Here is a 27,139-nt window from a genome sequence, read left to right on the forward strand (position 1 = left end):
GACCCGAAGTACATGAGCTGTCCATGTCCTCCTCTTCAGCGCCATCGTCCGCTGCCAAACCGTCTGTAACTATGGTGGGAACAACAAACGCTGCCAATGCGGCCAAAGCAGCCGCTGCAAAGATGCACCGTCGCTCACGGACAGGTAAGTCATGCTTTCTGGCTCCTCTGCAGGGATCCCCGCTCTCCGCACTGGCTAACAACTCCACAGGTTGCTTCACATGTCGATTGAGGCGAAAGAAGTGCGACGAAGCGAAGCCTTCGTGTCGCGCATGCAAGCACCTTGGACTGCAATGTGAATATAAAAGACCCATGTGGTGGAGCAGCAGCGAAACAAGGAAGGGCCAGAAAGAGCGCATCAAGAACATTATCAAACGCACAAAGCTTCAAGAAAAGAGCCAACAGGGCATTGCGATGAGCGCAACAACGCCACCCGGGCTATGCCACTCTCTACCGACTTCCGATACTTATTCGGACGGGATCGGATGCACCCGTGCACCGTCGGTCGACTCCCAGAATTCGTTGGATTACAACTTCAACGCCGTCTCTACTCCTGGACTGTATGATTCGATGTCGATGCCGCCGCCCATGTTCGCTCCCTCGTTCCACCATGCTGGACAGTTTGCCCCCTACGAGGTTGATATCAAGACGGAAAGCCAGCTGTTCATTGACGACATCCCGACGCGAAGAGATTCCACCATTTCAACATTCAGCACATACCAAACACCCCCCGTTACCGGTCAATCGTTTCCAACAGATAACTGGATACAACAAGATTATTTCGAAAGTCGCCGAGAGTCGTTTGCAGAGGAGCCTCTAGATTTCCAAGTTTTCGATTTCCCTCACCAGTCCTTCAGCCCGTCGCATCAAGCTGTCATCCCCGTGGATGAATGCGACCAGTACCTGCTCAATCACTTCATCGAAAACGTTGTACGGCTAGTTTTCCCAATCCTCGAAGTGAATCAACACGGTTCGGCACGTTCAGATATCATACTTCCTGCATTGGCGACCAACAAGACCTATCTTCATAGCTGCTTGAGCGTTGCTGCCGAGCACCTCAAGGCTACCGAGCGCATCCAGGGTGAACAAATCGATCGGGACATTATGAATCATCGCTATGAGGCGATCAAGGAGCTCTGTGAAGCTTTCCAGCGCGACACAGACCACGCACAGACCCTTGAGGCTACGCTAGGCATGATCCTCTTTCAGTGCTCGGTCGGTCGCGCAGACGATAGTCCCTCGGCGGAGGCCGTGGGCGATGCCATTGATGTCAAATGGCACTCACATTTCCTAGCCACCACTCAACTTGCGCAGAGACTTGAGCTCCCAGCTCAGCTTGTCGCTTTGAACGGCCAGCCACACGCACAGCCGCCTTTCAACATGACCCTCACATCCTGGATCGACGTCCTCGGTGCGACTATGCTCGGCCGAACTCCAGTGTTTGCGGACACGTACCGAGAAAAGTTGATCGCAGATTCACCATCTGGTCTCGCAGAACTCATGGGATGCGATGACAGGATCATGTACCTGATCTCCGAGATTGCATGCCTCGAGGCGTTGAAGATGGACCACATGGATGAGGTGCAGCTTTGCGCTCACATCAAGCACGTTGGTGACCAGATTAGCCTCTCGGAGCCGCCGCCAGGGACTGTGAGGAATCCTTATTCTTCGACTGGTGCCATACGACCAAAGCAGCTCAGTACGAACCTGACGGCTGTATTCCGTTTGGCTGCCCGCATCTACCTCTGCAGCTTGGTGCCGAACTTCGATCGCACTCAAGGAAGCGTAATAGCGAACATGGTGAATGCTTTAAGTGATACCATGGAGTACATTCCAGCGGGTCCTGATGGATTCGATACTTCCCTGGTGTGGCCACTCCTGATTGCCGGCTCTGTGTCGCTACCCAATTCGCCTTTCCGCACAATGTTTTTTGAACGAGCCAACCGATTGGGCGAGGCCTCGGACTTTGGTTCGTTTGGCAGGATGAAAGAGTTGCTCAAGGAAGTATGGCGCGTCAACGACGACGCCCTTGCGAACGGCGACAAACAGTGTGTTCACTGGCGGGACACGATGCGACAAAAGGGCTGGGATTTCCTGTTGATCTAGAGATCTCAGCCCTGCTGCTGGACAGCACGGCATCCTAGTCTGGGAGTCCAGCCTCTCCGCATCATTCTCTTCTTGTCGCGATCGCACTGCGTCTGGGCGCGGGTGTGCATCGCGTCTTCTTTTCAAATAGTACCTTGACCACGCTTTATACCCATACTGTAATTCTATAATCGGGAGGAAAGCCGAAGGAGCTGGAACCGCATCTAGGGGAATGGTGGCATCGGGCGGCAGCATGTACCCACGGCGTTGGAAGGATTTCATGGTTGACGAAAGTTACGGCTGATTGAATGTGCTGCGAAGCCCAGCAGGCACTTCGGTCTAGGAACGGGCTGGGAGAGACACGCAGAGGCTAGTGCAGCTACTGCGCATACACGGTGTATCATAGTCAATGGGCAGGTAGCATGAATGAAAGCTTGCGAAACGTACAGGTACAGAAACTGCTGTGTGATTGGTTGCGACCAATCGCGTCCTCGTCGCCGGCCAGTGGCGTCGAGGCTGCTAAATATAGCGCGAGCCCGCCCGCTCGATTGCGAAGCTGCGCTGCACATCCACGGAAGGACTCTTGACGTGCGGCACCTGCGCCGACGCTTCAGACAGACGGACATCGTACCTCTGTGCGGATAGGCTCGTCGTCAGCTGACCATCTCGCATTGTCGGCAGCCAATACGGCTCTAGAGGCAATTCCCCGTCTACATTAACGTAGCACTCCAAAGGGTATCCGGCCCCCACCGCGCAGACAACAACGCCCTCCAGCAACGCGCTTCCGCCGCACAATCCGCACTCGCCGCACCAATGTCGACTCCGGCCACGTACCCGCCGTTTCCTGCGGTGGACACAGCGAACCGCCCGGGTTCTCTGACGGACGAGGTCGAGTCGCCCAGCATATCGAGCACCAACGCCCTCGCCCGCTTCGAGTTCGAGGCCGGCCATGGCAGGGAAGGCACCAAGATCCTCATGGTTGAGTGGGAGGACGACGACACAACACGCGGCGTCCGCGGCGAGTGGCACATTTCGTGGGATGGCAAGGGCAAGACGACGGTGCTGCCGGCAGAGGACCAGCCGAGCAACGACGTGAACCGCATCTACTTCATGCTCGCGCCCGGTGTCGCCGTGCCCTCGAGTCTAACGCTGACGCACCGCCCGCAGGACGCTGACAGGAAACAAATAGTATGGCACACCAACCCACTGCCCGCGATATTCCCGCCCGAGCTGGGCGCATCGGCGCGGGCAACGGGCAGGAAGGGCATTCTCCACACCATCTGGGCCAAGAAGCGTCTCCAGGTGCTGCAGAAGGAGATCGAGGCGGAGTCGCAGAACAACGTCGAAGGCATTGGGTTCCTGATGGCCGTGCAAGAGAAGGAGTGGATCGAGCAGACGTTCGGCGTGAACGCAAAGCCTGCAGGCCTCAGCATCCAGCTCGCCGAGCCCACCGTTGCGCCTCTGGGGCCTGCGAGCCCTCGTTCGCCGGGCGGCGGTCGCTTGATGGAGAAGCTGCGCGGTCTGAAGCTGGGCACCAGCGAAAAAGACCTCACTTCGAAGACGGAACCTGGCGAAGCTCCCTTTGCCAACCCGCTATCGCCTGAGTCGTCTGACGTCGCCGTCTCGTCCTTTGCCGCGTTCAAGGGTAACAACCCCGCAACACTGGCAGCCAAACCCCCTCAGCCCCCGCAGCAGCAGCCCGCCCGCAAGGTCGCAGCACGCATCGAGCCGCCCGCCACGGTCGCACAGCAGCAGCACGCTGGCATGGCCTCTTTGAATGCTTTCGCCGCACCCGATGCGCCCACATTTCAGTCGCGCGGCGCTCCCCTGCCAGACGACGACCACGACGACGGGCTGTTTGCGCTGCCTATCAGTCCCCGCAGCCCGGAAATGGGTAAAAGCCCGTTTTCGTTTGCAGGCAGCGAAACGGCCAACTATGTCAGCGGGGAGCGTGCTTCGTAGAGATGGATGGCAGCGGGTGTGCTGGAGTTTTGGATGACTGCTGCTTTGATTGGGATGGGATTGCTTGTTACGGCGGCTTTTGTGCTGGCTTTGATGATACCTAGAGTATATAGCGATGACTGTAAAACGTCGTACACGACGATATGAATAGCGAAGGCGCGTGGAGCCTAGGCTGCCGGCGATGATGATTTGCAACATACTATCAGCAACGTGGTGCAGTTCGAGGACGTGCAGATTGCGAGACTCGACCGTAGCCAGCTCGCCCGCTGCTCCACATGTCGAAGAGGCCTCGCAGTCTTCCGGACCAGGATAGCGCGTGGTGAGGGAGCGAAGAGCCATATTCACGTGTCGTCCTTGCCTTGGCGCGGGAACTAGCGCGGCTCTGTGAACTTGTTAGTCTACGGGCTGGCAACCTTCGCATTGCCGTCACCTAACCTCAACCGCAGTCGAACCTCCGCATTGCGCCCACCGTCAGGTAGCCGTCGCATACTCGGTTAGCAAAACAGCAGAGGCCCCGCCCCGTCGCCATGTTTGTCAACGGACGCGGCAGCATTACGCAGGTGCACTACACCGGCGACGAAGCCGCCGCAGAGATCAAGAAGCTGCTCGACGCAGTGGTGCGCATCCCCCCAGTCTTTTTGCAGATCGCACGCGCTGACCTGAAGCAGATCGAGAACGAAGATGAATTCGAGCGCTGGGAAGCCCTAGTCACCCGCGCGACAGAACTGGAGGGCGGCGTCACGCGCAACTCCAGCCCCTCGTCCATCGAGCTGGTTCGCAACGCCTACAACTGTTTCCTCGCCAAATTCCCGCTCTTTTTCGGCTATTGGAAGAAATACGCCGATCTCGAATTTGCCATCGGCGGCACCGAGACAGCTGAGATGGTGAGCGCTAGCACATTCTGCCCTCGCAAGGCGTGCGTTGACCCCGTCGCAGGTATACGAGCGCGGAGTATCGTGCATACCCAGCTCGGTCGATCTTTGGGCACACTACTGTGCATTCAAGATGGACACGAGCCACGACAACGACATCATCCGAGAGTAAGTCCAGCTTCCTTCCTTGAACCGGGAACTCAACCGCACCCGCAGCCGACGACAGAGCAGCTGCTGGCTAGCTTCATGAGCAAGCAGCGGCTCAAGAGCCAACTTTCGCGCCCGTTAATTGCGCCGTTCACTGCCCACTGCCCTTCTCACTTGAGCACGACAAATACGAAGATATTCGCACCGGAAGGATTGTTTTGGTCATGTCACAAGACGTCGCGTTTCTCTACTGCAAGCTCACCCCTGCTCCCTCCTCCCATCCCGCTATGATCTGCGTACTTGACTAACCACCGCTAACTCTCCAGTCTATTCGAGCGCGGTGCACACTTCGTCGGCCTTGATTTCCAAGGTCATCCCTTCTGGGACAAATACATTGAGTTCGAGGATCGAAACAACGAACCAACTAGAGTCGCGCATCTCTACCGCCGCGTTTCCCAAATTCCGATGTACCAATTCGCGAGATACTACGAAAAGTTTCGTGGTTTGATCAATAGCAACACTTCAGTAGAAGACCTTGCAGAGCCTGAGACGCTGGAAACATTGCACGCCGCTGTTGCTACCGAGAACCAAGGTTTTGAGCGCGCACCCCTCGAGCTGGACCGACAACTCCGCGTCAAACTTGATCAATACTATTACGAAGGCTACACCCGCACGCAAGCCGATGTCACAGCTCGTTGGCCTTTTGAGGAGAAGATCGAACGAGGCTATTTCCATGTCACTGATCTCAAAGACACCGAACTCGAGAACTGGCGCAAGTATCTGGATTTCGAAGAGGCACAGGGCGATTTCCATCGCACATGCTTCTTATATGAGCGTTGTTTGGTGGCATGTGCTTTGTATGAAGAGTTCTGGCTACGCTATGCGCGTTGGATGTTCTCCCAGGAGAACAAGGAGGAAGACTGTCGGCAGATTTACATTCGAGCGAGCTGCATCTTCGTCCCTATCTCGCAACCGACCGTACGCCTGAATTGGGCTCGATTCGAAGAGAAGCTGGGCCGAACTTCTCTCGCACATGACATTCATGAGGCTATTCTGGATCAGAATCCAGATCATGTCGAGACCATCATATCGCTCGCTGGTGTAGACCGTCGTCATACAGATGCAGATGCCGCAGTAAGCACGTTGGAGAAGTACATCGGTCAGCGCAACGCGCATGTCGGCGGCGTCTTGGCTGCCGAGCAAGCGCGCATCTTGTGGCAGTCGAAGCGTGCGGTTGATGAGGCCCGTCAGCTGTTCAAAGACAAGGCAGACAAGTTCCTGGAATCGAAAGAGTTTTGGCTGAAGTACATGGATTTTGAAATCGCTCAAACCCCGAGCGAAGAGGACGAAGCCCACAAGCGCGTGAAAGATATTCACGAGACCATCCGCGCCAAAGGACGATTTTCCGAGGAAGCCTCAAAGGCGCTTTCACACCACTACATGGAGTACTTGATGGATCACGGAGGCAAGGACGCCGCCGACGAATTCATGAAGCTCGACCGCGAGGTCAATGGGTATGTATCGTCGAAGAATGTCGATCTGCCACACGCGAAACCTCAAACGAAGAAGCGGAAAAACAAGAATAAAAGCGCAGCAGCCACGACGGCGTCATGACCTGATCTCAGCGTCGTAGAGGCAAGCTCGGCCCTGTCCTTTTCATTTGGTTGCCTGCCTGCCGGGTCTTCGTTTCCTCGTTCTGCATCACCTGAATACCATTAATTATTTCTTCTTGTGTGCTTTGTCCGCACCGTAGATAGACAGTGTAAAGAAAAACATTTCTCCTTTCGAAGACACACTCTACTCACTTATTGCTTGCGCCTGCAGTCTGCGATGTTTCCCGGTGTGGAGCGCGCCAGCAAGAGCGAGGTGCCGTCCGTGAAGACGAAGCCTGAAAGCTGTTGTTTGTCGCAAGCCGCTTGTACTCGGCAATCAGTCTCGTCAATGCTTATCACACGGCAGCGATTCGCACGACAAATGGGCATCGTATTGGATCGAACAGCGTTAGGCAAGTGTAGACTCTTGTGATGACAACCGCCAACGTAGCCTTAAGCCTAGACCACGACCGACACGAATATCGTACGCTGTTCTCCATCACTAGAGTCGGTGTGGCACTATCTAAGTATCACCTTTCTATTGTGCGGTCCAGCAGGGTCTCTTTTTCTCGATTCCTAGATCTTCTCGCAATGTGTTAAGTGCAGGCCTTCCGTGACCTTGAGAGGCATGTCAAAGCCCACTAGGCTTTCCCAAAGCTGGACTACATTGCTGAAGTGGGCTATGGTGATCAATGGCGGACATGAGGTCACTTGGTGTATTGGTGATTCTGTGAGAACGCGAACACGCCGCGCGAAATTTACACTGGCTTCTGATTGTTTTGGCGCAATACCTATCTACATATCCGCTCGGTATCCAACAGAGCTACATGCAGCACCTACGACTAAAGCTTTAGCTCTCATACCGCTACACCGGCGGAGTTCTTCTGTCGTGGTTCCCCCACCGCCTCGAAGGTCCCATTCGCCAACCTCCTCAGCCCCTGCGCCGTGCTCTGTCCCGGCGCCACCCACGTGACATTCGCACCCAACTCTCTCAAAAACGCCGTCGTTTCATTGCTGAAAGCATACTCGAAACTGACCTGTGCGGGGACAAGTTGGTCGTGTATGCGCGGTTGGGCGAGGGTTTCTGCGACGGAGAGCCCCCCGTCGAGAATGTGCAAAAGGTTCTGCGCCGTTGCGGTGATGATGCGGGAGCCGCCTGCAGATCCAATAGCTACGTAAAGAGCGGACGCGAGGGAGGTAGCATTGAGGTGCTCGACGATGACAGGGGCGATAGAGGACAGGGGCCGTTTGCCGGGGCGTACAAAGTTCGCAGGGGAAGGGATGTACCCGAAAGCATTTGTGACGTTGGGAATGCTAAAGTCGTTCATCTCGTTGTTGAGTAGGACGCCCGTCTCGGGTACAACGAGCTTGGCGCCAAAGAGCGTGTTGATGGTCGTAGTGAGGCTGATAGAGAGCCCCGAGGAGTCTGCGGTCACGACGTGTGATGTACCGGGCGTTTCGAGCGATTCGAGGCCCTTCGGGTCGTAATAGGACGTGTTGAAGGTCTGAGTGTCGCTAATCTTGGAACGAATTTCGGCTGCCTACGGATGCGAAAATAGAGTCAGCATAAGGTAGAAATGGGGGACAAGTGCCTCGTCTTTGTATACTTTTCGAACCCGGGCGTTACGTACCGTGGCAGCTGAAACCATGGCTTCCTGATAGGCGTCGATGCCAGAGAGGTACGAAGGGTCACCGAGCTCTGAGCGCATGCCGTAGGCGAATTTCATTGCTTCGTCAATGCGGTGCGTGGTGAGATTGATGGCGGATGGGTCACCTAAACCGTCGTATCCTTCGAGTATTTTGAGGATAGCGAGTGTGACTTCGCCACCCGAAGGGGCGCTGCACGCAGTGAGCTTGTAGTCGCGGTAGGTGATTGTCGAGGGCTTCCTGATAGCGACGGTGTAGTTCTTGAGATCCTCGAGCGTCATAGTTCCATTGCGGGCTTGGAGGGCGCGGATGGTACTTTCAGCGATGGGGCCGGTGTAGAAAGCATCTGCGCCTTCGTAGGCGATTGTCTCCAGCGTGTCCGCATATCTCTTTCTCGTTATGGTCTCGTTGAGCTGTACCAGCCGTCCCCGAGGCGCGAAATCAAAGGCAAATTCAGGATCATTGACGAGGAAATTGGACGTGGCGTTGCCTGTCGAGCCGATGGCGGAGTTTATATAGTTCACGAGATCTTGGTTCACGGTCCAGCCTTCGCGGGCTACCTTGACAGCTGGAAGCAATACAGTGGACCATGGCAAGGAGCCGTACTTGTTGTGAAGATGTTGGAGTCCGCGAAGTTCACCAGGCACGCCTGATGCAAGACCGCCGGTCAGACTGGCCTCTTCATTGTCCTTGTACATGTCCTCGAATGCACTCCCCGGGGCTGTCTCTCTAAAGTCGATGAATTCGTAGGTGCCATTGGGCGAGCGGACGATCATGAAGCCACCGCCGCCAATGCCTGATGATAATCAATATCGTCTTGGTCCCATAGAAGTTGCGTAGCCCACCTGAATGGTACATGCCAATGACACCGACACAAGCTACGGTGCCGACCATAGCATCTGCTGCATTCCCACCCTTCTTCAGCAGCTCAGTGCCAATGTGACTGCAAATGTCGCTCTCAGACGCGACGGCACCCAAGTGGCCCGGCTCGAGCACCGGCGGGGTAGCATACTGCGGGCTCGCAAAGACAGTGTGCAGCGTCAAGAGCCCCAAGAGGACCTGGGTCATGGGCGCCATGGTCTACGAACAGGCGTGGAGATGGAGGGCGACAGCAGCCCATGATCTACTCCAATTCCACGGCAAAATGACGGTGATAATCGGTGTACTACTTTAGCAACCATGCGTGGTGGACGCGGCGCTTTGGGAAGCTCGGAAGCTATGGCCACGGGCGGCATGAGCACGACTCGGTGGCTTTTTCCACACGTCGCGATGCAGCCGTGCCGATAGCGGAGGCCTCGTCGTCCGCGACCATCCAAACCGACGCGCGTTGATAGATACGTGAGATGGTGATGGCACCGCAATAACGGGGCCTGACCATACCCACCTTCCTCTTCTGGACTGGCGGTGGTTGGTTAGTTCGACATGGATGCCGGCCAGGTATCTGTTCTTCTGATAGGCACGATAGGTAACAGCCGTTCTTTCGTAAGTTCTCTTAGATGCACGCTTGATGGACATCCAGGCGTTTGTGTTATATAAACGTACATGTGTACTCAATCACATCCTCTCGGAGGGGCATATATGTCATCTTGAAGGAGAGTACACACTGTTGGAAAGGAGAACACACACCCTCAGATAAGCACGTACACCGAAAACCTCGTATGCTATTCGTGCGTCTACTTAGGGGTAGGAATAGTAGCTACATCGAAGCAATAAACACAATGAGTCTTGGGTTTGGCCCTTGTCGGCAAATTCATCTCGTGGCTCCTCTCCGGCAAGAAAGAATAATTCCTGTTCTGCTCTCCCACGTCCAATTAAACTGGCCTCAATTGTCGCTCCGCTCCAGCTAGTAGTAAGATTTAGCCCTGCGAAACGAAGTTGCTTGTTGAGTCTTCATCTACCGCCCTGTCAAAAACATACCTAACGACGGAGGTGCGAAGTAAGTTTAGGTGTGTCAGATCCGTAGCCAGGTAGTACGTACCTTGAGGCCCATTCGGCGCCACAGCCAATGACCTTGCGTGATCCTCGCTTTTCTTCCGAACTGGCTTCTCTTTTCGAACGAACAACTCGCCAACAGCATGCCCTTCCTCCCGAACGGCAACCCATCTCCCCGTGCCCATATCAGGTGGCGCCCTGCGCACTCCTCTGCCTCCGCCTCCGACAATCAGGTTACCTGGTCGATACGTGCTGTCCGCTTCCATGCGTTTGATGACACTACTATGAATCAATGCATTGTCCGGAATATCTCGAACTTCGCCTTTCGGAAGAGGCCATGTGATTGCTTTCCAACTTCCATCTTCCTGTAAGTCCATACGACGGAAAGGGAGATATTCCATGACGTTCCACGACATGGTCCCCAGTCGTGTCGCTCCGTTCCTAAACTGGAGGACATCGTGGATCTTCCCACAGGTTGCGGCAGAGTGCAGATGCTGAAGGAACCTGGTGTGGTAATCGTGAAGCGTCGCAGGCTCACTGTACAGCATCTTAGTACATGCTACGTAGCAATGATCCGTCTGAGAAGAAATGACGTACTTAAGAGACTGGTCCACCGGGGCAAACGCCGATGAACGCTCATGATGGATTTGAGCTCCCTGGGCCGCCTCTTCGCTACCTGAAATTGGTCGACCAAATGGCGAGACCTCACGATCACCCGCAGCAATAATACTTGGCGAGGCGGGGTCAAGTGCGATGGTTGGTACTTGAGTAAATGTCTTTTGGTGCGGTTCTGGAGATGCTCGTATCGACTCTGGATGGCCACATTTCAGTGCGCGAAGCTTCACCTCGTCGAACTGCAAACCCGCGCTTTGAGCTTCGCGGACCATCCAGACTAAAGGGACATGGCTGAGGGCTGCATGCTCCCCTGAATGCAAAGGCCAACCACCACCGATGTCCTTCGCACCGATTAGCAGATGCAGTATGTCTATTAACATGTTGCGGGGCCCCCATTAGTCTCAATGTTGAGGATTTGGCTCCCAGTAATCCGTGATTGGCTCTGGATAATGTGCGTGTGTTTACTTGTCTTTGGTGGCAAAAAAGGTGAGAAAGATAGTGTACTTACCGCGTGGCACCCCGCAAACCAGACCTCCTTTATATCCTGCTCCCCCTCGTCATCAGAATCGGGGGTCTGGAGATTATGGAGAGCATCTAGAGAAAGGTTGGATACGGATGTGAGGGCCGAATTCACTCCTGTATGAGCTGGACTCGCGTTCCTTGTGCCTGCAGACGCTTGGGAAAAGTCACGAGTTCCTCCAGGAACAGCCAATGTCTCGCGCCGGCCATTTGGTTGCAAAGAAGTCCGACCTCTCTGGTGCTGGCTAAGTAACGAACCATCATCTTTCCCGTCGAGGCCGTCAAGTGTGGTTATCGTAAGAGCAGGCTTACGTCGGCGACGTTTGTAATAGTTGGATCTATTCGGCCTAGCTTGGGATATCAAGTCCTGTCGGAATTTGGCCCGGCGCTCATCAATTGAGACAGCATGACGTATGACTCTCGCGGAGCTCCTCGCGGTATATGGGAATTTGCTTCGTTGCATCCATGCGTTTTCGAAACTGGGTACGCTGTTGACAGTATCGAAAAGGCCCAAAAACCGGATCTGCATTCAAGGGTAAGCGCTTCTGTTCCTGTATGGCTTGTTCTGGGCTGGCAGACTGGCTTGACAGGTCGACTGAAGGTTTCCCTGAATGCACACATGAATTCGAGCAAGCGGCGCTTTTGTTGTTTCTCCTTTTCGGTTCGTTCTTGTCGACATTGCCATCGTTGAAATGTCCTGCAGTGTATGAGCTGCAGCGTTTGTCACCAACTACGGGGAACTCACTTCCAGGCAAAGTGACCTAAGCCAAGCATACACAGATTAGCCGCAATTTCCACCACGTACTCGAGAATCACTTACACATTTCCTCGTTTCCAGCGGATAAGAGCCCAACGTGATCAAGCATCTCGGCGAGGAAGCGTGCGGTATAGGCGCCTCTTGAGAAGCCAAAAAAGTAAACGTCGTCTCCGGGATTGTAGTATCGCATCAGAAACTAAGACAGTGTTAATACACGTTGTTGCCATAGTATGAACCGTACAACGGCCACCAGTGTACAGGCTCTGTTGTAGTCATCGCCTCTGGCCAGTACAGTGCGTTTGCTGTGCCTGTTGTCATTACAGTGCTCACCTTGTAGCCGCCCATGACATGCTCCGCGAATGAAGTGCCGATGGCGCTGTCCTTGGCTTTTATATACCAGCTTTTGAGCCTGTCGAATGTGCTAGAACTCGAAACGTCCTTCTTAGAAGACGTGACGACGTAGGTACCGATGCCTGGCTGATAGTAGTGAAACTGATCATCTTCGTTGCGATCCAAAAGCCTATATATCTTGAGGATATTGGAATCAGCGTCGGTTCCGGAGAACTTGTTGCCCGTGCCGTCGAAGCAGAGAATGAACTTTCTCCTGCGTCTCGACGACTGAGCTGCCGCCGTAACTTCCATGGTAGTGCGATACTAAACGAACAGCGCCAGGGTTAGAGCAAGTCAAGAAAATCGGGAGCGGTACTGTGTCTAAGCCAAGCCAGAATGAATCTTTCTGGTGCATGAAGGACACGTCTACTTCGTGCTCGGTGGTGTCGTACGTAGTCTAGCTGTGCTTGCAAGTCGGCCGCCGGTGGTGGAGGATCGGAGTCTAACGCCATCGTGACTACAAGCCAGGTACTGCATGTGGTGTTCCTTCTCCTAGGAAGATAGAGAGCTTGAAGCCTATCTGGAAAGAGGATTGGAGGTGAAAGTATGTAAGAGTAAGGCAGCGACGTGCAAGACGAGCAAGAGCATTCAGCGAGATATCCATGGATTGGGACTGCGTTCCAAATGCGAACACGAGGTCATCCGTTGTGTGGCTGCGAAGCCATCTTGTGCAAATTGTGATCACCGCGCCTGAACCCTCAGCTAATAGACGCCGGGTAGCAGTGCAAACCTCGCAATAACTGGCGAGGCAAGGGTAACACTTGTCTGTAAATGGACAAGGCGGAGGCAGCATGGCACGATGAGGTTGCGTGTGAGAGGCGTACCGAGTACCTTCTCCACCTTTTGCGTGACCTGAGATGCATTGAATGCTTCAGCTGAATCGGGGGCGCATCGTTAGGGAGATCGTCTGCAACCGTCCTCCAATTCAGGCGCAGCTCGATGGTGCACCCAAATTGGACAATGCATTCGTGTCGATCATGCTGGTTACACGCAAAAACCCAAGACATTTCTTCACCATCTCGCGTCAAGCTGTCGGTCGCCAGGCTTAACGAATTGTCGGCAAGGACTCTCTCGGATTGGTTCACAAGCACCGGAGCTGAACTTGTGGGCTGCACGTCTCCAGTCACGTAACGCCACATGCATATGTAGCGTATTATTGAGCATGCCCGACTATTGTGGCCTGCACTTCAAGTATTCCGATACGTCCAATGGCAGTCTTCCTTGACAAAGAGGCATCACTGTTGCTCTTGACCAGCGACGCAGATGCGTATACCACTATGAGTCAACCGCGATGCTTCGGGAGTCTAAGAGCAACAGCCATGGCGGCCCGAAATTCGAAAGAGGGATGACAAGTCGCTCGAATCCATAGGCACTGCACTCGTGACGCAATATATCAGCAAAAGACAGCCACGCAAATTGGGCAAGCGCAAAATGTTCTATAAGTCAAGGAAATCTTAAACTCGTTCTGTTGAGCAAAATAGTTGTCACTGTACAAGTATTGAACACACTCATCGCTCCTCCTGTTGATCCCAATACCCTGAAATACACTCTTCTATGATTTGTTGGTCGGCTTTGGAAGCTTGCTCAGGATAGGGCTCTTGATCGGCGGGTTATACATAATCTTCCTCGATTTGACTGAGGCCCACTTGTACCTATAATTCCGTTAGCAGCCTGTCACGATAGGTCTTGTCTAATCATGCTTACCTCTTGACCCAGATACTCAATGCGGTCAGCACGCTGGAGACCGCAAGCACCTTCCAGCCCATCTTCTTGCGATCGTCTGCCTCTGGCTCGGCGGCCCAGTTCAAGAACTCTGTCACATCCTTGGCCATCTGTGAAGTCGTCGCAGGAGTCTCGTCCTCATATTCGACCAGGTCATCATAGAGGACACGCGCCATAGCGATCCCTGTACCGGGGAAGTAGGGATTGAAGTTGAGGCCCTCAGGCACGACCGCACCTGCCGGGGGCTCCTCGGGATAACCGGTCAGCAAGCTGAAGATGTAGTTGCAGCCGCCGTGGCGAGCCTTGACCATGAGCGATAGATCCGGGGGCAGAGCTCCGTTGTTCGCGGCGCGAGCGGCTTCGTCGTTCTTGTAGGGGCCGGGAAGGTAGTCGGAGAGCTTTCCGGGGCGCTTCTCAATCTCTCCCTCATCGTTGGGTTCTGTGTCGTATTCGTTCTCCTCGGCTAAGGCTTTGGCTTCGTCGACTGTCATGATTTTACCAACGAGCGAGCGATATGGGATGCGGGATAGAGAATGGCATGAAGCGCAGACTTCACGGTAGACCTGGAATCCACGTCGAAGGCTGCAAAGTTTACATTAGGCCCGTTCATGTAGAGCGTGGCTCGGAGGGCACTTACCCCTGGCTGTCGAATGTCTTGTTCCACTTTGCGTGCTCCCAGGGATATTGCGTCGGGTGGAGACTATGATGCGAATGCGTTAGCCCCAGGTCTCATGCCGCCCAAGCCTTCCAGCCCATCGTCTCCCCAGCCATACAATCGGGGCATCACTTACCCTTCCTCCGCTGGCGTCATCGCATCGACATCGCGGCCGGCGATGTAGGCGTACCAGGCAACGGTTCCGATCGCGAAAGCGGTGGCGCCGACGGGGAGGGCGTTCGTCTTCCAGGACGAGGCCGCACCCTCGGCTGTCGAGCTGGATGTCGAGGCAGAGCGCTATGCCACCAATGCGTTAGCAGGCACACCAATGGGGATGGAGGTGGACGATGGCACCGCATGCTGGCCTGCGATGGATTCGTAAAGCTCGCAGGAGCTGCGGACTGCCGTTGGGATGACCGGGTGTCGTACCGAAGTTGTCTTGCTGGCGGCATTGCGGGCTACCGCGCCGACCGAGCGCGTCGAGCGAAGAGCCGATCGAGCCAACATTGCGAGCTGGAGCTGGCTCGGAGGCTACGGAGAGGTGGGGAGAGTCGGGTGATGCTGGCGGAGAGGTGTGGTGAAGGCGTCGGGCAAGACTTCTCTCCCTCGCAAGTTAGCGAGCTGCCGATCCGTGCCGATTATTTGGAGCTCTGTCATTGGCCAAACAGGCCTAGGGCATTTACACTTGAAAATTGGCAAATCACGATGCGAAGCTCACATGCATTGTCAACGTGGTTCAATTGGTCTTCCTTTCTGTAGAGTGGCTCGTCGTCTGAAGCTTCTTCTACTCTGCACAAGACCTCGTTTCCTTTCCCGCAACCTATCTTACATTGTCTCTATGGATACTTCCGTGACCGCCAAGTAGTCTGATTCATCCCTAGAGCTCCCTGTCAGCCGCCTTCAATGGCTTCTCCTCGTCCGCCGACTTGTCCGCCGTGACCTTCTTGTCTCCCTTCCAGCCCATAGCTTTCAGACGCTCCGTCAGGATGGGATGCGAGTGATGGAAGCTAGAGTAGAACCAGTCAGCGTCCATGCTGGAAAGGTTTTGGACCTGGAGCTTGATCAACGAAGCGCCGAGTTCCCCAGCGTAGCCCAGCTTCACAGCAAAAGCATCTAGAGCCAATTAGCATAACCCATATATCGTGCACCTAACAGCTCCACTGACCTGCTTCGTACTCCATACTACGCGTCCAGACGTTCAGAAGCAGTTTAATAACCGAGTCCGTGGGTGACAGGATCTCGTTGAACAGCAAAAATCCAATCATAACGGGCTGCTCCAGGTGGAAACCAAAATCTGCGTAAAGCGACTGGTTATTGATGAACACAGAGAAGAGGGCGAATATGTAAAACATATGTGCCTGGCTGATGAACAGGAGTCTGGATGTGTGGTTCATCTTCCAGTGACCGAGCTCGTGTGCCAGGACAGCTTCAACCTCTTTCTCGGTGCTCTTCTCAAGCAGGGTATCGTAGATGACAATCTTCTTCTTGCCAATCCACGGCAAACCCGTAAAATACGCATTGCTGTGAGCGCTGCGCTTGCTACCATCGATGACCTGAAGCTCGCTGAGTGGGAATTGGAGTCGAGAAGCAAGGGCCTCGACAGACTCCTTCAGCTTCCCGGGTTTGAGCGGCTCAAGCTTGTTGAACATGGGGACGATGAGAATTGGGTAAATGGTCATGGCCGAGATCTGGACCACAAGCATGAACACCCACAGGTAGTAGAAGAAGCTCTGTCCTGTCTTCTTGATGATGGCCAAAAAGGCACTGCCAATTGGAATGCCAAATGCAATAGCAAGTGCCTGCCCCTTGATCATGTCCATAATCCAGAGCTTGACCGTCATTTTGTTGAAGCCAAACTTCTCCTCAAGCACAAAGCTATGGTAGTAGGAGAACGGAAGCCCGGCAGCAAGGTCGATCAGGCCGAAGAGGTATACGAAGAGTAGTGACTGCGAGATCTCGCCGGAGAAGCGAGCGGGAGCATAGCGAGCGAGGATGGTGCCTGCGACGCCCCAGACGATGGGGTAGACATTGAAGTAGAGAACAGCGATGGACTTGAGCTGGTTGAAAAGACCGGACACGAAGCTGAACTTTGCCTTTGCGCGGCCGTATGCCTAGAGCTTGTGTCAGCCAGGCGCGGGGTATGCGCTGCGCTCGAGGCTTACCTGCGACTTGTCGAAGGTGGACCGGTCGATTTCCTTTTCCAGAGCCTTCGGAACATTGTCCCTCTGCAAGACGCGGTATTGACGGAAGAGAAGCCAGTTCTCGAGGGCGAACTCGGCGAGGGAGAAGCCGATGACCAGCTTCTTCCACGGGAAGAGTGGCCTGTCAAGCCAGCGAGCAAGCCGCTGCCCACAGTTAGCAATAGCCAGTTGCAAATGGGAACGCGATTCAATTCACCTGCAAAAAAGCCTGAATCATTTTGTGGCGTGGTGTGGTGTCGAATAGCAACGTAGGCAACGTTGAGGACACTTTAGATATTACCGTTCCTAGGCTGATCTCACGCGCGTCGAGACCCGTAGCCAATCACGACACGGTGTCACGAGCGGGTCTCGCTCTCCCTAGGCATATAACTAAGAAGCACATTTGGCATTGTATTCTTAGCTTAGAGATAATTCAAATGCTTTTGTTCCCTCGTTGCATTGTTCTACAGAGATCCCGGCACCCAATGCGCTCCTCGGATTCGCCTCCGTTCGTAGGCGTTGGGAACACCGTGACCAGAGGCAAGCCCGTGATTTAGGTGCATCGAATGGCGCATTATCACGTTCCTCTTCGGTTGTCCGTTCGTCGTTGATATGAACTCTGCCATGGTGGGTTGCTGCGTCGCAACGAACGAGTCATCCTCTCCCAACCCAGTTTGATGGTACGCAGACACGGAGTTGATATACTTAGGCAACCTGGATCTGTATGTCAGTATCAAGGAAAAAGTCATCGTAACTCGCATGAATTGGGGCCTGGTGATTGGGGGAAAGCAAGCATGTTTGAGAACAGTATTGTAGTCACAGATGAAATGGTGGATGAAAGGTACTGCGAGATGGTAAAGTTCTGTGAGAACCTACACAAGCCACAGACAGGGAACCTTAATAGAACACTACTCACAGCACTCAAGCGCACTTCATGGCCTTAATTACTTGCTTATCATTGAATCAACGTCCTGCCGACTGTGTGTTCGGCGCGGCATCCCACATCCGCCAATGCCAGTCTCATCCAACACAAATATGGAAACCCTAATAGTGCAGCAATGTGTCCCAATACTCGAGCCCCCTGTCTGAGGAGCCGGGGCTATCGAAGCTGCCGTCGCTACCAGTGATCTATGAACCACCCAAACCCAAAAGAAAGAATTGCTTCATCCGTCTATGAACTCCATCTATATCGTGTAGGTAAAGACCCGTAAACCGCGTCCAGTTAAGCGCCGTGCCTGTCCGTAAAAGAGCCCGTCTAGTATCAAAATCTTGAAAAGGGAAGGAGCCCAATGCCAGTTCTAGAAACACCAATGATGCCGCATAATCGCTAGAAGAAAGCCAATAAAGCAAGTCTATATAACAGGATACGAGGTTGCCAGGACCGAGATGGCGTATTATTTCGAATCCATGATGTGGATGTGAGTGCAGATGAAATTGTCGTCCGGATTGCGTGTGTGAGAACCCATTAGACCTGATCGATTGTGTTCGACTCAAGTCGAAACCTGGAAGAACCGCACGATCGCATCATGCCATATCGTGCATGAGAATTCTTTTAGGATTAGCTATTGTTCAAGCTAGAGTACAGCGGAATGGCATACCGGGAACATTGACTAGCCCCATTAGCCACCACATCGCGGCTGCGTGCCCTCATTCTTGCATGTGGTAATCATAGTAGAGGAAGATCGGGGTCGAGAGCCAGGTCTTGGAGCGCCGCCGTCACGGGGTTGTTTGTCGTCGGAACGAGTGAGGTGGGGGGGGAGTTGGTAATGAGTCTCATGGTAGGATATCGGAGGTTTAAATTGACTCAGTGGGCTTGGTTGTTGAGTGTGGCTGAAGCTGTTGTGGTTCGTGATCGAGCTGCAGGCGTATTGTAAGGTTGATGTGTGGCTGTCTCCATGATGGACAATATCGTATATAAGTATCACACCCTTAGACATGCTAGACAGCGCCACACATGAGAGTGCCTCACAAAAAACACTCGCCTTTTTCAGGCTATGACGCAGAACTTCAGAATTCATTTCTCGGTGAACTTGAAGGTCAAACCTGAAGGAGAAAAGTGCAACTCCGCCACAACCTGAATGAGGCGACAGCCATTGGTTTGAAGGAGACAGGAAGGCTGCAGCAGGCGGTAGCTCCCCTAGTGCGAGTTCGAAAGGTTTCCAGAGCAAGGAGAGCCAGGGTGAAATCAAAGGTAACTCTTTTGGTTTACCGCTCCTCGCGGCCTTGAAAACAGCCTAAGGGTCACTCGAGGTGCGAAGCCACAACCACCTGCCCAAAATACGAGCGAGGCCGAATCTGAGGCTGCCATTATACCACTGAGGCAGGGAATATGGTGACGGGTGGGACGTGAGTGGTGAATTCGACCTCGCTGCCTAATGGTTCGAGGTGTGACTCGCGCACAGCCGCAGCAGTGGCTTGTGGGCCGCACCTGGGCGCACTCAAGGCACTTCAGCACCGCAGTTCAGTTCAGGCTACCGGAATGCACCCGGTCTGGCGAGTCCCTGCCGCCGATAAAGAGCAACCGAAGTCCCTCGATCACGGTCCGGTTTCTTGCGGCGATGGCGATGGCGACGGCGACGAGTTGTTCACCGGAAGCACAGCCCACGAGTCCCTCCAGCCAAGCTTCACCGAGGCTGGTGCACTGTCGTGAGTCTCCCCCCAAACCAATTGCTAGGGTAGGTTCGATCGGACACGAAAAAGCTGGATCTTGCGACTGGGCCGAAGTTGAGGCAGTTTGGGCGGGTTTGTCGTTCGAGCAGCTCGACTGCGCCTCGTCCAAGAACAGCTAGCGGCCAGCCGTGTGGTTCTAGGAACGACAAACCATCAATCCATCTGTTGCACACAATGTAGAAACAGAGAAACGTATGGTGCTGCTGCGGTCGGTGCCATTGCTGAAACATTGGCATGCAAAGACACGGCATCCTCTCCTCCGAATTCTCCAGACGGCACCCGGGACGTTGGTCTGGCAGGTATGTTGATGTAGGGATTTGGCCCTTCTGGCAGTAGAGTCAGTAAACGGAAACGTTGCTTATCAGAGGAGAACATACAGTCACCGCCGCGCGGTTGAGCATCGGGATCGCCAGCCTTGGGTCGATACTCGCCGCCGGGGCAGGCGAGCGTCTCCGAGTTGGGCTTATAGCTGGACATGTTGAGTGTAACCGGACGGATACGTGCTAAGTATAAAATGGGAATGCTCGATTTAAAGGGATAGTTGGTGACCAGAAGTATTCAGGAAGCGTGGCAGTAGTGTATACTATTTCAGAATGGCTTGAAGCTCATGCACCGGGCGCGGTCTATTTAAACCTGAAGAGGCTCTTGCGAGGTCTCGTCAGGTATACTCTCTCTACGGTCCATGGCAGCACAGGGCAGCGCAGGGCAGCGCAGAGGCAAAGGGCAAGCAATCACGGTACGTGGCCCTACGTATCTGAGCTTTGAGCACCGAGTGAAGCAATTCCAAGGTACCGCGGTGACTCTTCGCGGAAAGGGACGAGACAGACCCAGTGTTCCGGCGACGGCGGCCAATCGCGCCGGAGCGCGCTGGTGCTTCATTTTTGCCGTCTGAAACAGGCTGACTTGCGATGGTGTCGTGAGAGCGCGATGGAGCAGCCTGGAGGGTAGCGCCCAAAGCGGCTACGTGCACGCGAGCCTCATTTTTGATAGGCCCGCTACGCCGCGGAACGTCGGCACGCCTCTTGACTGCTAGCATCACCCATTCCGCGGCTCTTCTAGACGCCTTCTGCGCATGTGGAGTCTGGTGGACGGCCATGCGCTGGCGGCAGCCCTACGAGGTTATGCGCGTGGCAGATGGATCGGGACCCTCTGTTTCGCGGCTGTCACCGGGCCATGTCCCTTCTCGACGCAGGTACGCTGCACGCGCCGCTGGTCGCTCGGCCCGAAAAGCCCAGCTCGTCGACCAGCGTGCCACTGTCTCATCCCTTTCATGATATCATGGCAAGCGAGCGGTGGGTTGCTTAGACAGGAGCAGGGCCAGCAGGGCCACGACCGACAGCTTTGCGCCCTTGCCCTTTGTTTTCCCATCCACGCCCTGCATCGCCGCCAATCCGTGGACTTCTTGCGCGAGGCAGGTTTCGCCCATGTGCCCTCCACAGAGTGCCCCGCGAGAGCCCCGCGCTCGCTGGCCTGTCACCTCCAAGTCGACTTGCTTTTTCTACGAGGCATTCGTGGAGCAGCTCGGTTCCTCAAGGGCGAGTTGCCCCTTCTCCCACGCACAAGTTGGAGGCCGTGTGCGCGCCCGAAGCTGCGGAAACCCGGCAAGGGCAACGCGACCATCTCTCGTCGTAGGGGTGTAAATGCTAAAGGCAGCCTGTCCAGCGGATAGGTCTTAAGACTACGTCAATTGCTGATAGGCGTGTCTTGTATATACGTTTTAGATGATCGATGCTCCCGGCGTGTACAGTGTTCTATCGACCGGCGTTTCGTCCATATGCGGAGTACCAGGTCAACCTATTTGGGATCAGTTTCTGCCCATAGGAGGGTATTTTGCAACGCCAGTGCAATGTTAGTTTAAGGTTTGGCCTCATGACGGCACAGGTAAGCTGCTGCCGCCGCCCACGCCATTAGAACACTGACACTGACTTTGCTGACGTCTCAGCAGTCTCGCACACTCCGGGGCTCTCCAACATGGCCACCAATCAAACTCGATCCCATTGCAAGCGTTGGTGGTGAGAGTTATTGACCGCTGCCAAGCCCCGAAGTGCCGCCCATGGTGATACAGTAGTTGGGAACGAGGCGTCCGGAGCACAGATGCGATGTTTTCGTACCTGAAGCAGTCCCTGGAATGTCGTGACAAGGAGTGCTAACCCTAAGCTCACGTAGGATCGACCGGCTATGCATGGAGATCGAATTGCGGGGGAAGCGCGTCTCTCCCCTGGACGTTCCGCTACACGCAGTCTTCCAGATTGCCTTCGCGCATTTTCCCTACTCTTCAACGTACCGCGCAACGTCTCTCGACCTGCCGGAGGCTCATGCGCGCCAACGTGGTCAGCCGGGAGGGCGCTGCTGAAGGCGAGGGTCAAGCGCGCCCTCGGTCCAATAGCGGCTAGGCTAAGCTCTATCTACAGGCGGACGTACCTATCCTGTAATGATCCAGAGCGTCCACCACTGAGAGCTAATCCGTCCCTGTCGACCTGCAGCCTCCTCCGCCTATCCTATAAACCCATGGCTTCGCTGTTTGCGAGCTGGTTCCGGTCCCTTCCTCTTTACCGGTGCTACACGTGGACTGACTGGTAACTCTCTTCGCCAGCTGCCACGCATACTCAAGTACTCGTGATGCGTATCTCCACCGCCGCCGTTTTTGCCGCGCTCAGCTGCTTGGCTGTTGCGCAGGACGTCTTGGGTTCATTGCCAAAGTGCGGCGTAAGTACAGCTCGCTCCATCTGGGTCTACTGCTAACAAGTGCCAGCAAGATTGTTTCGGCAACAACTTCCAGGGTTGTGAGCAATTCGACTACAAATGCATTTGCGGCAACAAGGATCTCATCGCTGAACTGTCTTGCTGTGTTTCCAAGAACTGCAGCGGCACCGACCAGACCAGTGAGTAAACACTCGGAGGAACACCCTCGGCCAATGGCATCTCTCTTCTAACAATCACGCTTAAGCGATCATCACGCTCGCAAGCGGTCTTTGCAAGGCATATGGTGTCGATGTTCCGACACAAGCTTCGTGTGCTGCCAGCGCGTCGTCCACGGCAGCGTCCACGGCAGCATCCACGGCTTCCTCTGGTTCTTCTTCCTCACCAAGCTCTGCATCGAGCGCGGTAACGTCTTCGATGACTGCAGCATCAGAGACGATGTCCACCAGTGAGAGCCAAACTGCAGCCGGTCAGAGTTCTACTGGAAGCCCTGGAGCAGCCGGTCCTGTTGCGACTGCACGCGCTGGTTTGGGTTTGGCAGTAGGTATATTGGTGGCGGCGCTGTAGATGAGCGAACGACAGACTCGGTTGTCGAGAGGCAGTAGATGCCAGGTGGATAGGTCTTGTAGCGCAATACATATCTAGATGCGCTGTAATTGTTGATATTGTTGGTACGAACGTGCTGTTTGGTCTCCCTGTGCATGCGACAGCTTCGACGTCTCGTATACCCATGTTCCACAGAGAGCAAGCATCGACGGAATGGGCTGTGAGAGGTGAGTTGCGGTGCTTCGAGACGGCCCGGGCCCGGATTGCGGTCAGAATCCATCGTCTGCAGTCTGACTGGATGGATGGGAGAGGAGTGGGCCATGTATAGACGCATTCCCTCGCTTCGCGCCAGGCGTCATCCCTCCACCTCAACCGTGCAACCTTGGAACGCCGCATCGCACGTGGCCGCGCAGCACCAGACGCGCGACTCGGTCACGGACTTGCAATGGCGCTCCCTGTTGGTTGTTTTCATGCTTGATAATATCCAACACTCCCGCTTTGAAAGCCACAGCCACAGCATACGGACGCAGAAACCACCCACCCCTACGCCCGTCGCGTGCCATGTCGACCAAATCGAACTTCAAACGGGCGGTGCCCGTGAGGCAGCAGAATGTACTCAGCTCGCTGCGCACCACGCAGCTGCTCGAGGACTCGAAGGCCGTCTTGCCGGCGGGTATTCCTCCCACACGCCCACGCGAAGCTGCAGCTGACTTTTGCAGAGCTCATCAACACTATACTCGACTACCTGCCCGTCGCTGACATGTTCCGGTTTGCGCAGACGTCGAGGCGTATGCAGGAGATGGTGTACGACGATACGCGGTGGATACAGAGACTAAAGAGTATGGGCTGCTGGAACGAGGCCGAAGCACGGCAACGATTCGACGAAGCCATGCGCAGGAAGATCGAAGCACAAAAGGCTGACGAGGCCAGTCGAACGGGCATAACACCAAACGGCGCAACAAATGGCCCACACGGAGGAGGCGGGCAACGCAAGGTTAGCACAACACTCTTTGATGCCGGTGTGGAGGAGGAGATGCAACGCAAATCGGTCGATACAAAGGTGCGCCCACGGGCGAGCACGCTGGACAAGGGCTTCGATGACATGACACTGTCGCCTGGCGGTGCCTCTCCGCCTGCCCGATCATACACGATGGATCCAAACCTAGCGTTGAAAGTGCTCTCGCGCGTGCGCTCAACAAGAGGCATGGCGCGGCAGGAATACGGCAAAATATACGGAGCTCTGGCGCCATACTACTTTGATCTTGCCAGGTCGAAAAGCCACTCCGACCCGGTACTGTTTCGGACGTATCGTGACCCCGAACAGCAAGCTCACATGCTGGCACAACTCAAGATTTTCGCCAAAAGCGACTTCGCACAGGGTTGGAATCGGCGGGAAGAGAAATTGGATACTATGATGGGCATCTTCGAGAACGCTGTCCTGCGAGAGTTTGAGCAAGGAGCCGAGGCGCGAGATTTCGATGGCCGCATGAAAAGATATGCCCAAGTTTTGGTCGCTTTGAACGGTGGCACGGCGGGCATTGATTCGTTCATCCACAACCACCCCATAATGTTGGACAAGGAAAAGCTGGGCAATCCCGCCGATTGTCTACGAGTCGCTGGGCCCGGCCAACTCTCCCTTCAACCCTCGCACGACTTCTTCAGAGGCCTTGCTATCGCTCTGAGTGAAGAAGCCGCAATCATCGATCGGGTTTTTCCTGCGTCCGTAGACGTTTTTCAGCCGTTCATAGAGCGCGTCGTAGAAGACGTGGTCTCTGAATATGTAACATCTTTATTCGACGAGGCCCATGATGTCAGCGTTGAGACTTATTTGAAAGCTGTTGCCGGCGTGTTCGATCAGGCACTACAATTGGCAGTATCCCTCACGGCCACAAAGGGTTCCAAGTCCGACTTCTCAGACGAAGCTATACGTATCATATCACGTTGTTTCGAACAACATGTAGATCTGTACCTGCAAGAAGAATTAGATTTCTTCAAGCGTCAATCGCAAGCAGAGGTAGAAGCCTGGGAAAAGCGGTTGACGGAAGAGGAACTGAGTGCGGAGTCGTTGTTCATGGCGAATGTTAGCCGTCAAGCCGCGAAACGCGACTTTTTGACATCGTTCAAGAAGGTAGTGATGGCGCCTGTCAATGTTCTTCCCACATTCGGTGGCTCTGCGGCTGCCAAGCCAACAGTGAATACCGGCTCCTTGAACGGTCAAAATCTGGATCCGACGTCGAGATCGACGACACCTAATCCGGAACGCTCTGCGTCTCCTCGATCTGAAGCGCCGACTTCTGAGCTTGCGGCAAAGGCTGCTATCATGAATTCGAGACTAGAGGGCATTCGGAGTCTGTTCAGCATCGAGGTTGCGTTAAACCTGACGCATACAGCGAAAGCAAGCTTAGAAAGAGCTGCACGGTTCGTACGGCTTGGTGGGCAGTCAGGTGAAGAGGCGAAGGAACAGTGTGAGAGCATATTCATTAAGATGTTGCAGATCCTGGGCGGACGGCACATGAAGCCAGGCTTTGATAAAGCTGTCAGCCATCTGTCCGATTATAAGCCTAGAGAAGTTGCGGATCACAGCAAAGAAGGGGTAGCGCCTCTCGTCGCTTTCCTGGAGCTTGTCAACGTTGGAGATTTGATCCAGCAAATGATCGATGTCTTTTATCTGCAAGAACTTGTCGCTGCGAAGCTCACAGATGAGGACGACTTCTTGAGCGCTGCTAGTAAGGAGAAGAAGAGATTTGAGCAAATGCTTGACGAGCGGGTCGCCGCTGGGCTTAACAAAGGCATCGATGTCCTCATGGATGAAGTAGAGTATCTGTGTGGTACCACCCAATCACCGACTGATTACAACCCTCCTATTGGGCCCAATGGATCAGTACAGGTGCTCGACATCGGTCCTAGCCATACAGCCAAGAAGGTAGTTGACGTTGTGTCCTCGCATACCAACATGCTGGTTGGCAGCACGGACAAGACAGTGCTAGATGTCTTCAACCAGGAGGTCGGATTGCGCCTGTTCACTGCACTTTGCAAGCATCTGAAGCGGCAGAGGATCAGTGTGGACGGGGCAATCAAGCTTATTAGGTAAGCTTGCAGTCATACAAATGTATTCATCTGACTAATGTCGGTCAGCGATATGAACGCATACAACACCTACATTGTCTCGCTCAGGAACAAATTCATCACGCAGTACTTCGCTGCACTCAAAGAGCTCTCGCAGATCTATTTGATTGACCCCAATCATGCAAAGGAGATTGCGACGATCATTGCAGACACGGATCGATACCATGGGATATTCAGGGCCGAGGAAGTCTACGAGTATGCGGAGCGCAGGGCTGACTGGTACCAAATCAAGGGCGCAGTGGAGAAGCAGATGTATGGCGTTGGCTGCTTGGTTATGTGACCGTACTTCAATACATGACATTGCAGATCAGTCGTCCAACAAGTCCTCTCCGTCTTTACCGGTTTTCTGTCTGCTAGCACTATCACCATCATGATTGATCTCTCCTCTCCTCGCGTCCCTCGGCTTGATGGACAAATTACGACGCGTTTCAGAATGTTTGTTCTCATGGTTCATGTTTGTGGCGGGAGTGATATTCTGCAGAAGGCGAATTTGCGATCACTGAACATGTACGATGCTCCTTGCTATCTTTGGTATGTTGAACTAGGCGTGGAGGTGGCTCGGAGGCTGGGATCGGCCACTAGATAGACCCTGGCAGAATTATATTCGGCTGGAGCCATTGCACTGGACTTTCACTCTTACCTTCGCCGAGCTCTCACTTCTCGTAGACGGCAAAGCTTCCCCAACCCTCCCGTACACATAAACACTTGCCTGCTCTTGACCTTAGTCGCACCCACTTGCAAACTCCCCGCCGATTTGCTTCGACGGGCCGCTGCCGGGGCCCCACTACAACACTACCGTTTTAAGCCGGTCTAGTCTACTACAACACTCTTCTCGTCGCTCTGTGCATTCACGTCCAACTCCAAGCCGGCCAGGCCACCAGCTACGCGCAAAAGCCTTCGCTCACTGCACCGCAACTGCCATCCGCACAGAGACCGCGACTGTCCCACGTGAAACGGTGCGCCAGCCGCCGTCTTACAGAGGACGCGCTTGCGCTCGCCGCGGGCTTGCAACGCGTCGCGGAT

At 54.5% G+C, this 27,139-nt stretch overlaps 9 protein-coding genes across 9 annotated transcripts; 4 read left to right on the plus strand and 5 right to left on the minus strand.

Moving 5' to 3' along the window:
- Nucleotides 1-71: 71 nt before the first annotated feature.
- UME6 (DNA-binding transcriptional regulator ume6) lies at nt 72-2,105 on the plus strand (the record flags this gene model as incomplete). Its single annotated transcript, XM_056220876.1, has 2 exons — nt 72-144; nt 211-2,105. The coding sequence occupies 2 exons, from the start codon at nt 72-74 to the stop codon at nt 2,103-2,105; spliced, it is 1,968 nt and encodes a 655-aa protein (XP_056064863.1).
- A 792-nt stretch (nt 2,106-2,897) lies between these two features.
- On the plus strand, nt 2,898-4,046 carry N0V89_012154 (uncharacterized protein; the record flags this gene model as incomplete). The annotated part of the gene is made up of 1 exon (XM_056220877.1): nt 2,898-4,046. The coding sequence occupies one exon, from the start codon at nt 2,898-2,900 to the stop codon at nt 4,044-4,046; it is 1,149 nt and encodes a 382-aa protein (XP_056064864.1).
- A 527-nt stretch (nt 4,047-4,573) lies between these two features.
- On the plus strand, nt 4,574-6,679 carry N0V89_012155 (uncharacterized protein; the record flags this gene model as incomplete). The annotated part of the gene is made up of 4 exons (XM_056220878.1): nt 4,574-4,663; nt 4,715-4,930; nt 4,983-5,086; nt 5,392-6,679. The coding sequence occupies 4 exons, from the start codon at nt 4,574-4,576 to the stop codon at nt 6,677-6,679; spliced, it is 1,698 nt and encodes a 565-aa protein (XP_056064865.1).
- Nucleotides 6,680-7,514: 835 nt separating this feature from the next.
- Nucleotides 7,515-9,381, minus strand: N0V89_012156 (uncharacterized protein; the record flags this gene model as incomplete). The annotated part of the gene is made up of 3 exons (XM_056220879.1): nt 7,515-8,198; nt 8,289-9,100; nt 9,150-9,381. The coding sequence occupies 3 exons, from the start codon at nt 9,379-9,381 to the stop codon at nt 7,515-7,517; spliced, it is 1,728 nt and encodes a 575-aa protein (XP_056064866.1).
- Nucleotides 9,382-10,160: 779 nt separating this feature from the next.
- On the minus strand, nt 10,161-12,769 carry N0V89_012157 (uncharacterized protein; the record flags this gene model as incomplete). Its single annotated transcript, XM_056220880.1, has 4 exons — nt 10,161-10,784; nt 11,360-11,445; nt 12,191-12,323; nt 12,386-12,769. The coding sequence occupies 4 exons, from the start codon at nt 12,767-12,769 to the stop codon at nt 10,161-10,163; spliced, it is 1,227 nt and encodes a 408-aa protein (XP_056064867.1).
- A 1,300-nt stretch (nt 12,770-14,069) lies between these two features.
- Nucleotides 14,070-15,401, minus strand: CYT1 (cytochrome c1; the record flags this gene model as incomplete). Its single annotated transcript, XM_056220881.1, has 5 exons — nt 14,070-14,169; nt 14,222-14,821; nt 14,877-14,939; nt 15,031-15,191; nt 15,324-15,401. The coding sequence occupies 5 exons, from the start codon at nt 15,399-15,401 to the stop codon at nt 14,070-14,072; spliced, it is 1,002 nt and encodes a 333-aa protein (XP_056064868.1).
- Nucleotides 15,402-15,771: 370 nt separating this feature from the next.
- Nucleotides 15,772-17,312, minus strand: STE24 (zinc metalloprotease; the record flags this gene model as incomplete). The annotated part of the gene is made up of 4 exons (XM_056220882.1): nt 15,772-16,007; nt 16,060-17,005; nt 17,057-17,239; nt 17,292-17,312. 4 exons carry the CDS (start codon nt 17,310-17,312, stop codon nt 15,772-15,774), a joined length of 1,386 nt encoding a protein of 461 aa, XP_056064869.1.
- Nucleotides 17,313-22,686: 5,374 nt separating this feature from the next.
- Nucleotides 22,687-23,196, minus strand: N0V89_012160 (uncharacterized protein; the record flags this gene model as incomplete). The annotated part of the gene is made up of 2 exons (XM_056220883.1): nt 22,687-22,904; nt 23,124-23,196. The coding sequence occupies 2 exons, from the start codon at nt 23,194-23,196 to the stop codon at nt 22,687-22,689; spliced, it is 291 nt and encodes a 96-aa protein (XP_056064870.1).
- A 355-nt stretch (nt 23,197-23,551) lies between these two features.
- RCY1 (F-box protein: endocytic membrane traffic, recycling ReCYcling 1) lies at nt 23,552-26,396 on the plus strand (the record flags this gene model as incomplete). The annotated part of the gene is made up of 3 exons (XM_056220884.1): nt 23,552-23,663; nt 23,710-26,077; nt 26,126-26,396. 3 exons carry the CDS (start codon nt 23,552-23,554, stop codon nt 26,394-26,396), a joined length of 2,751 nt encoding a protein of 916 aa, XP_056064871.1.
- Nucleotides 26,397-27,139: the final 743 nt, after the last annotated feature.

The sequence above is a fragment of the Didymosphaeria variabile genome, assembly GCF_027946475.1.
Source record: "Didymosphaeria variabile strain IMI 356815 chromosome Unknown scaffold_10, whole genome shotgun sequence".
NCBI classification, from domain to species: Eukaryota; Fungi; Ascomycota; class Dothideomycetes; order Pleosporales; family Didymosphaeriaceae; genus Didymosphaeria; species Didymosphaeria variabile.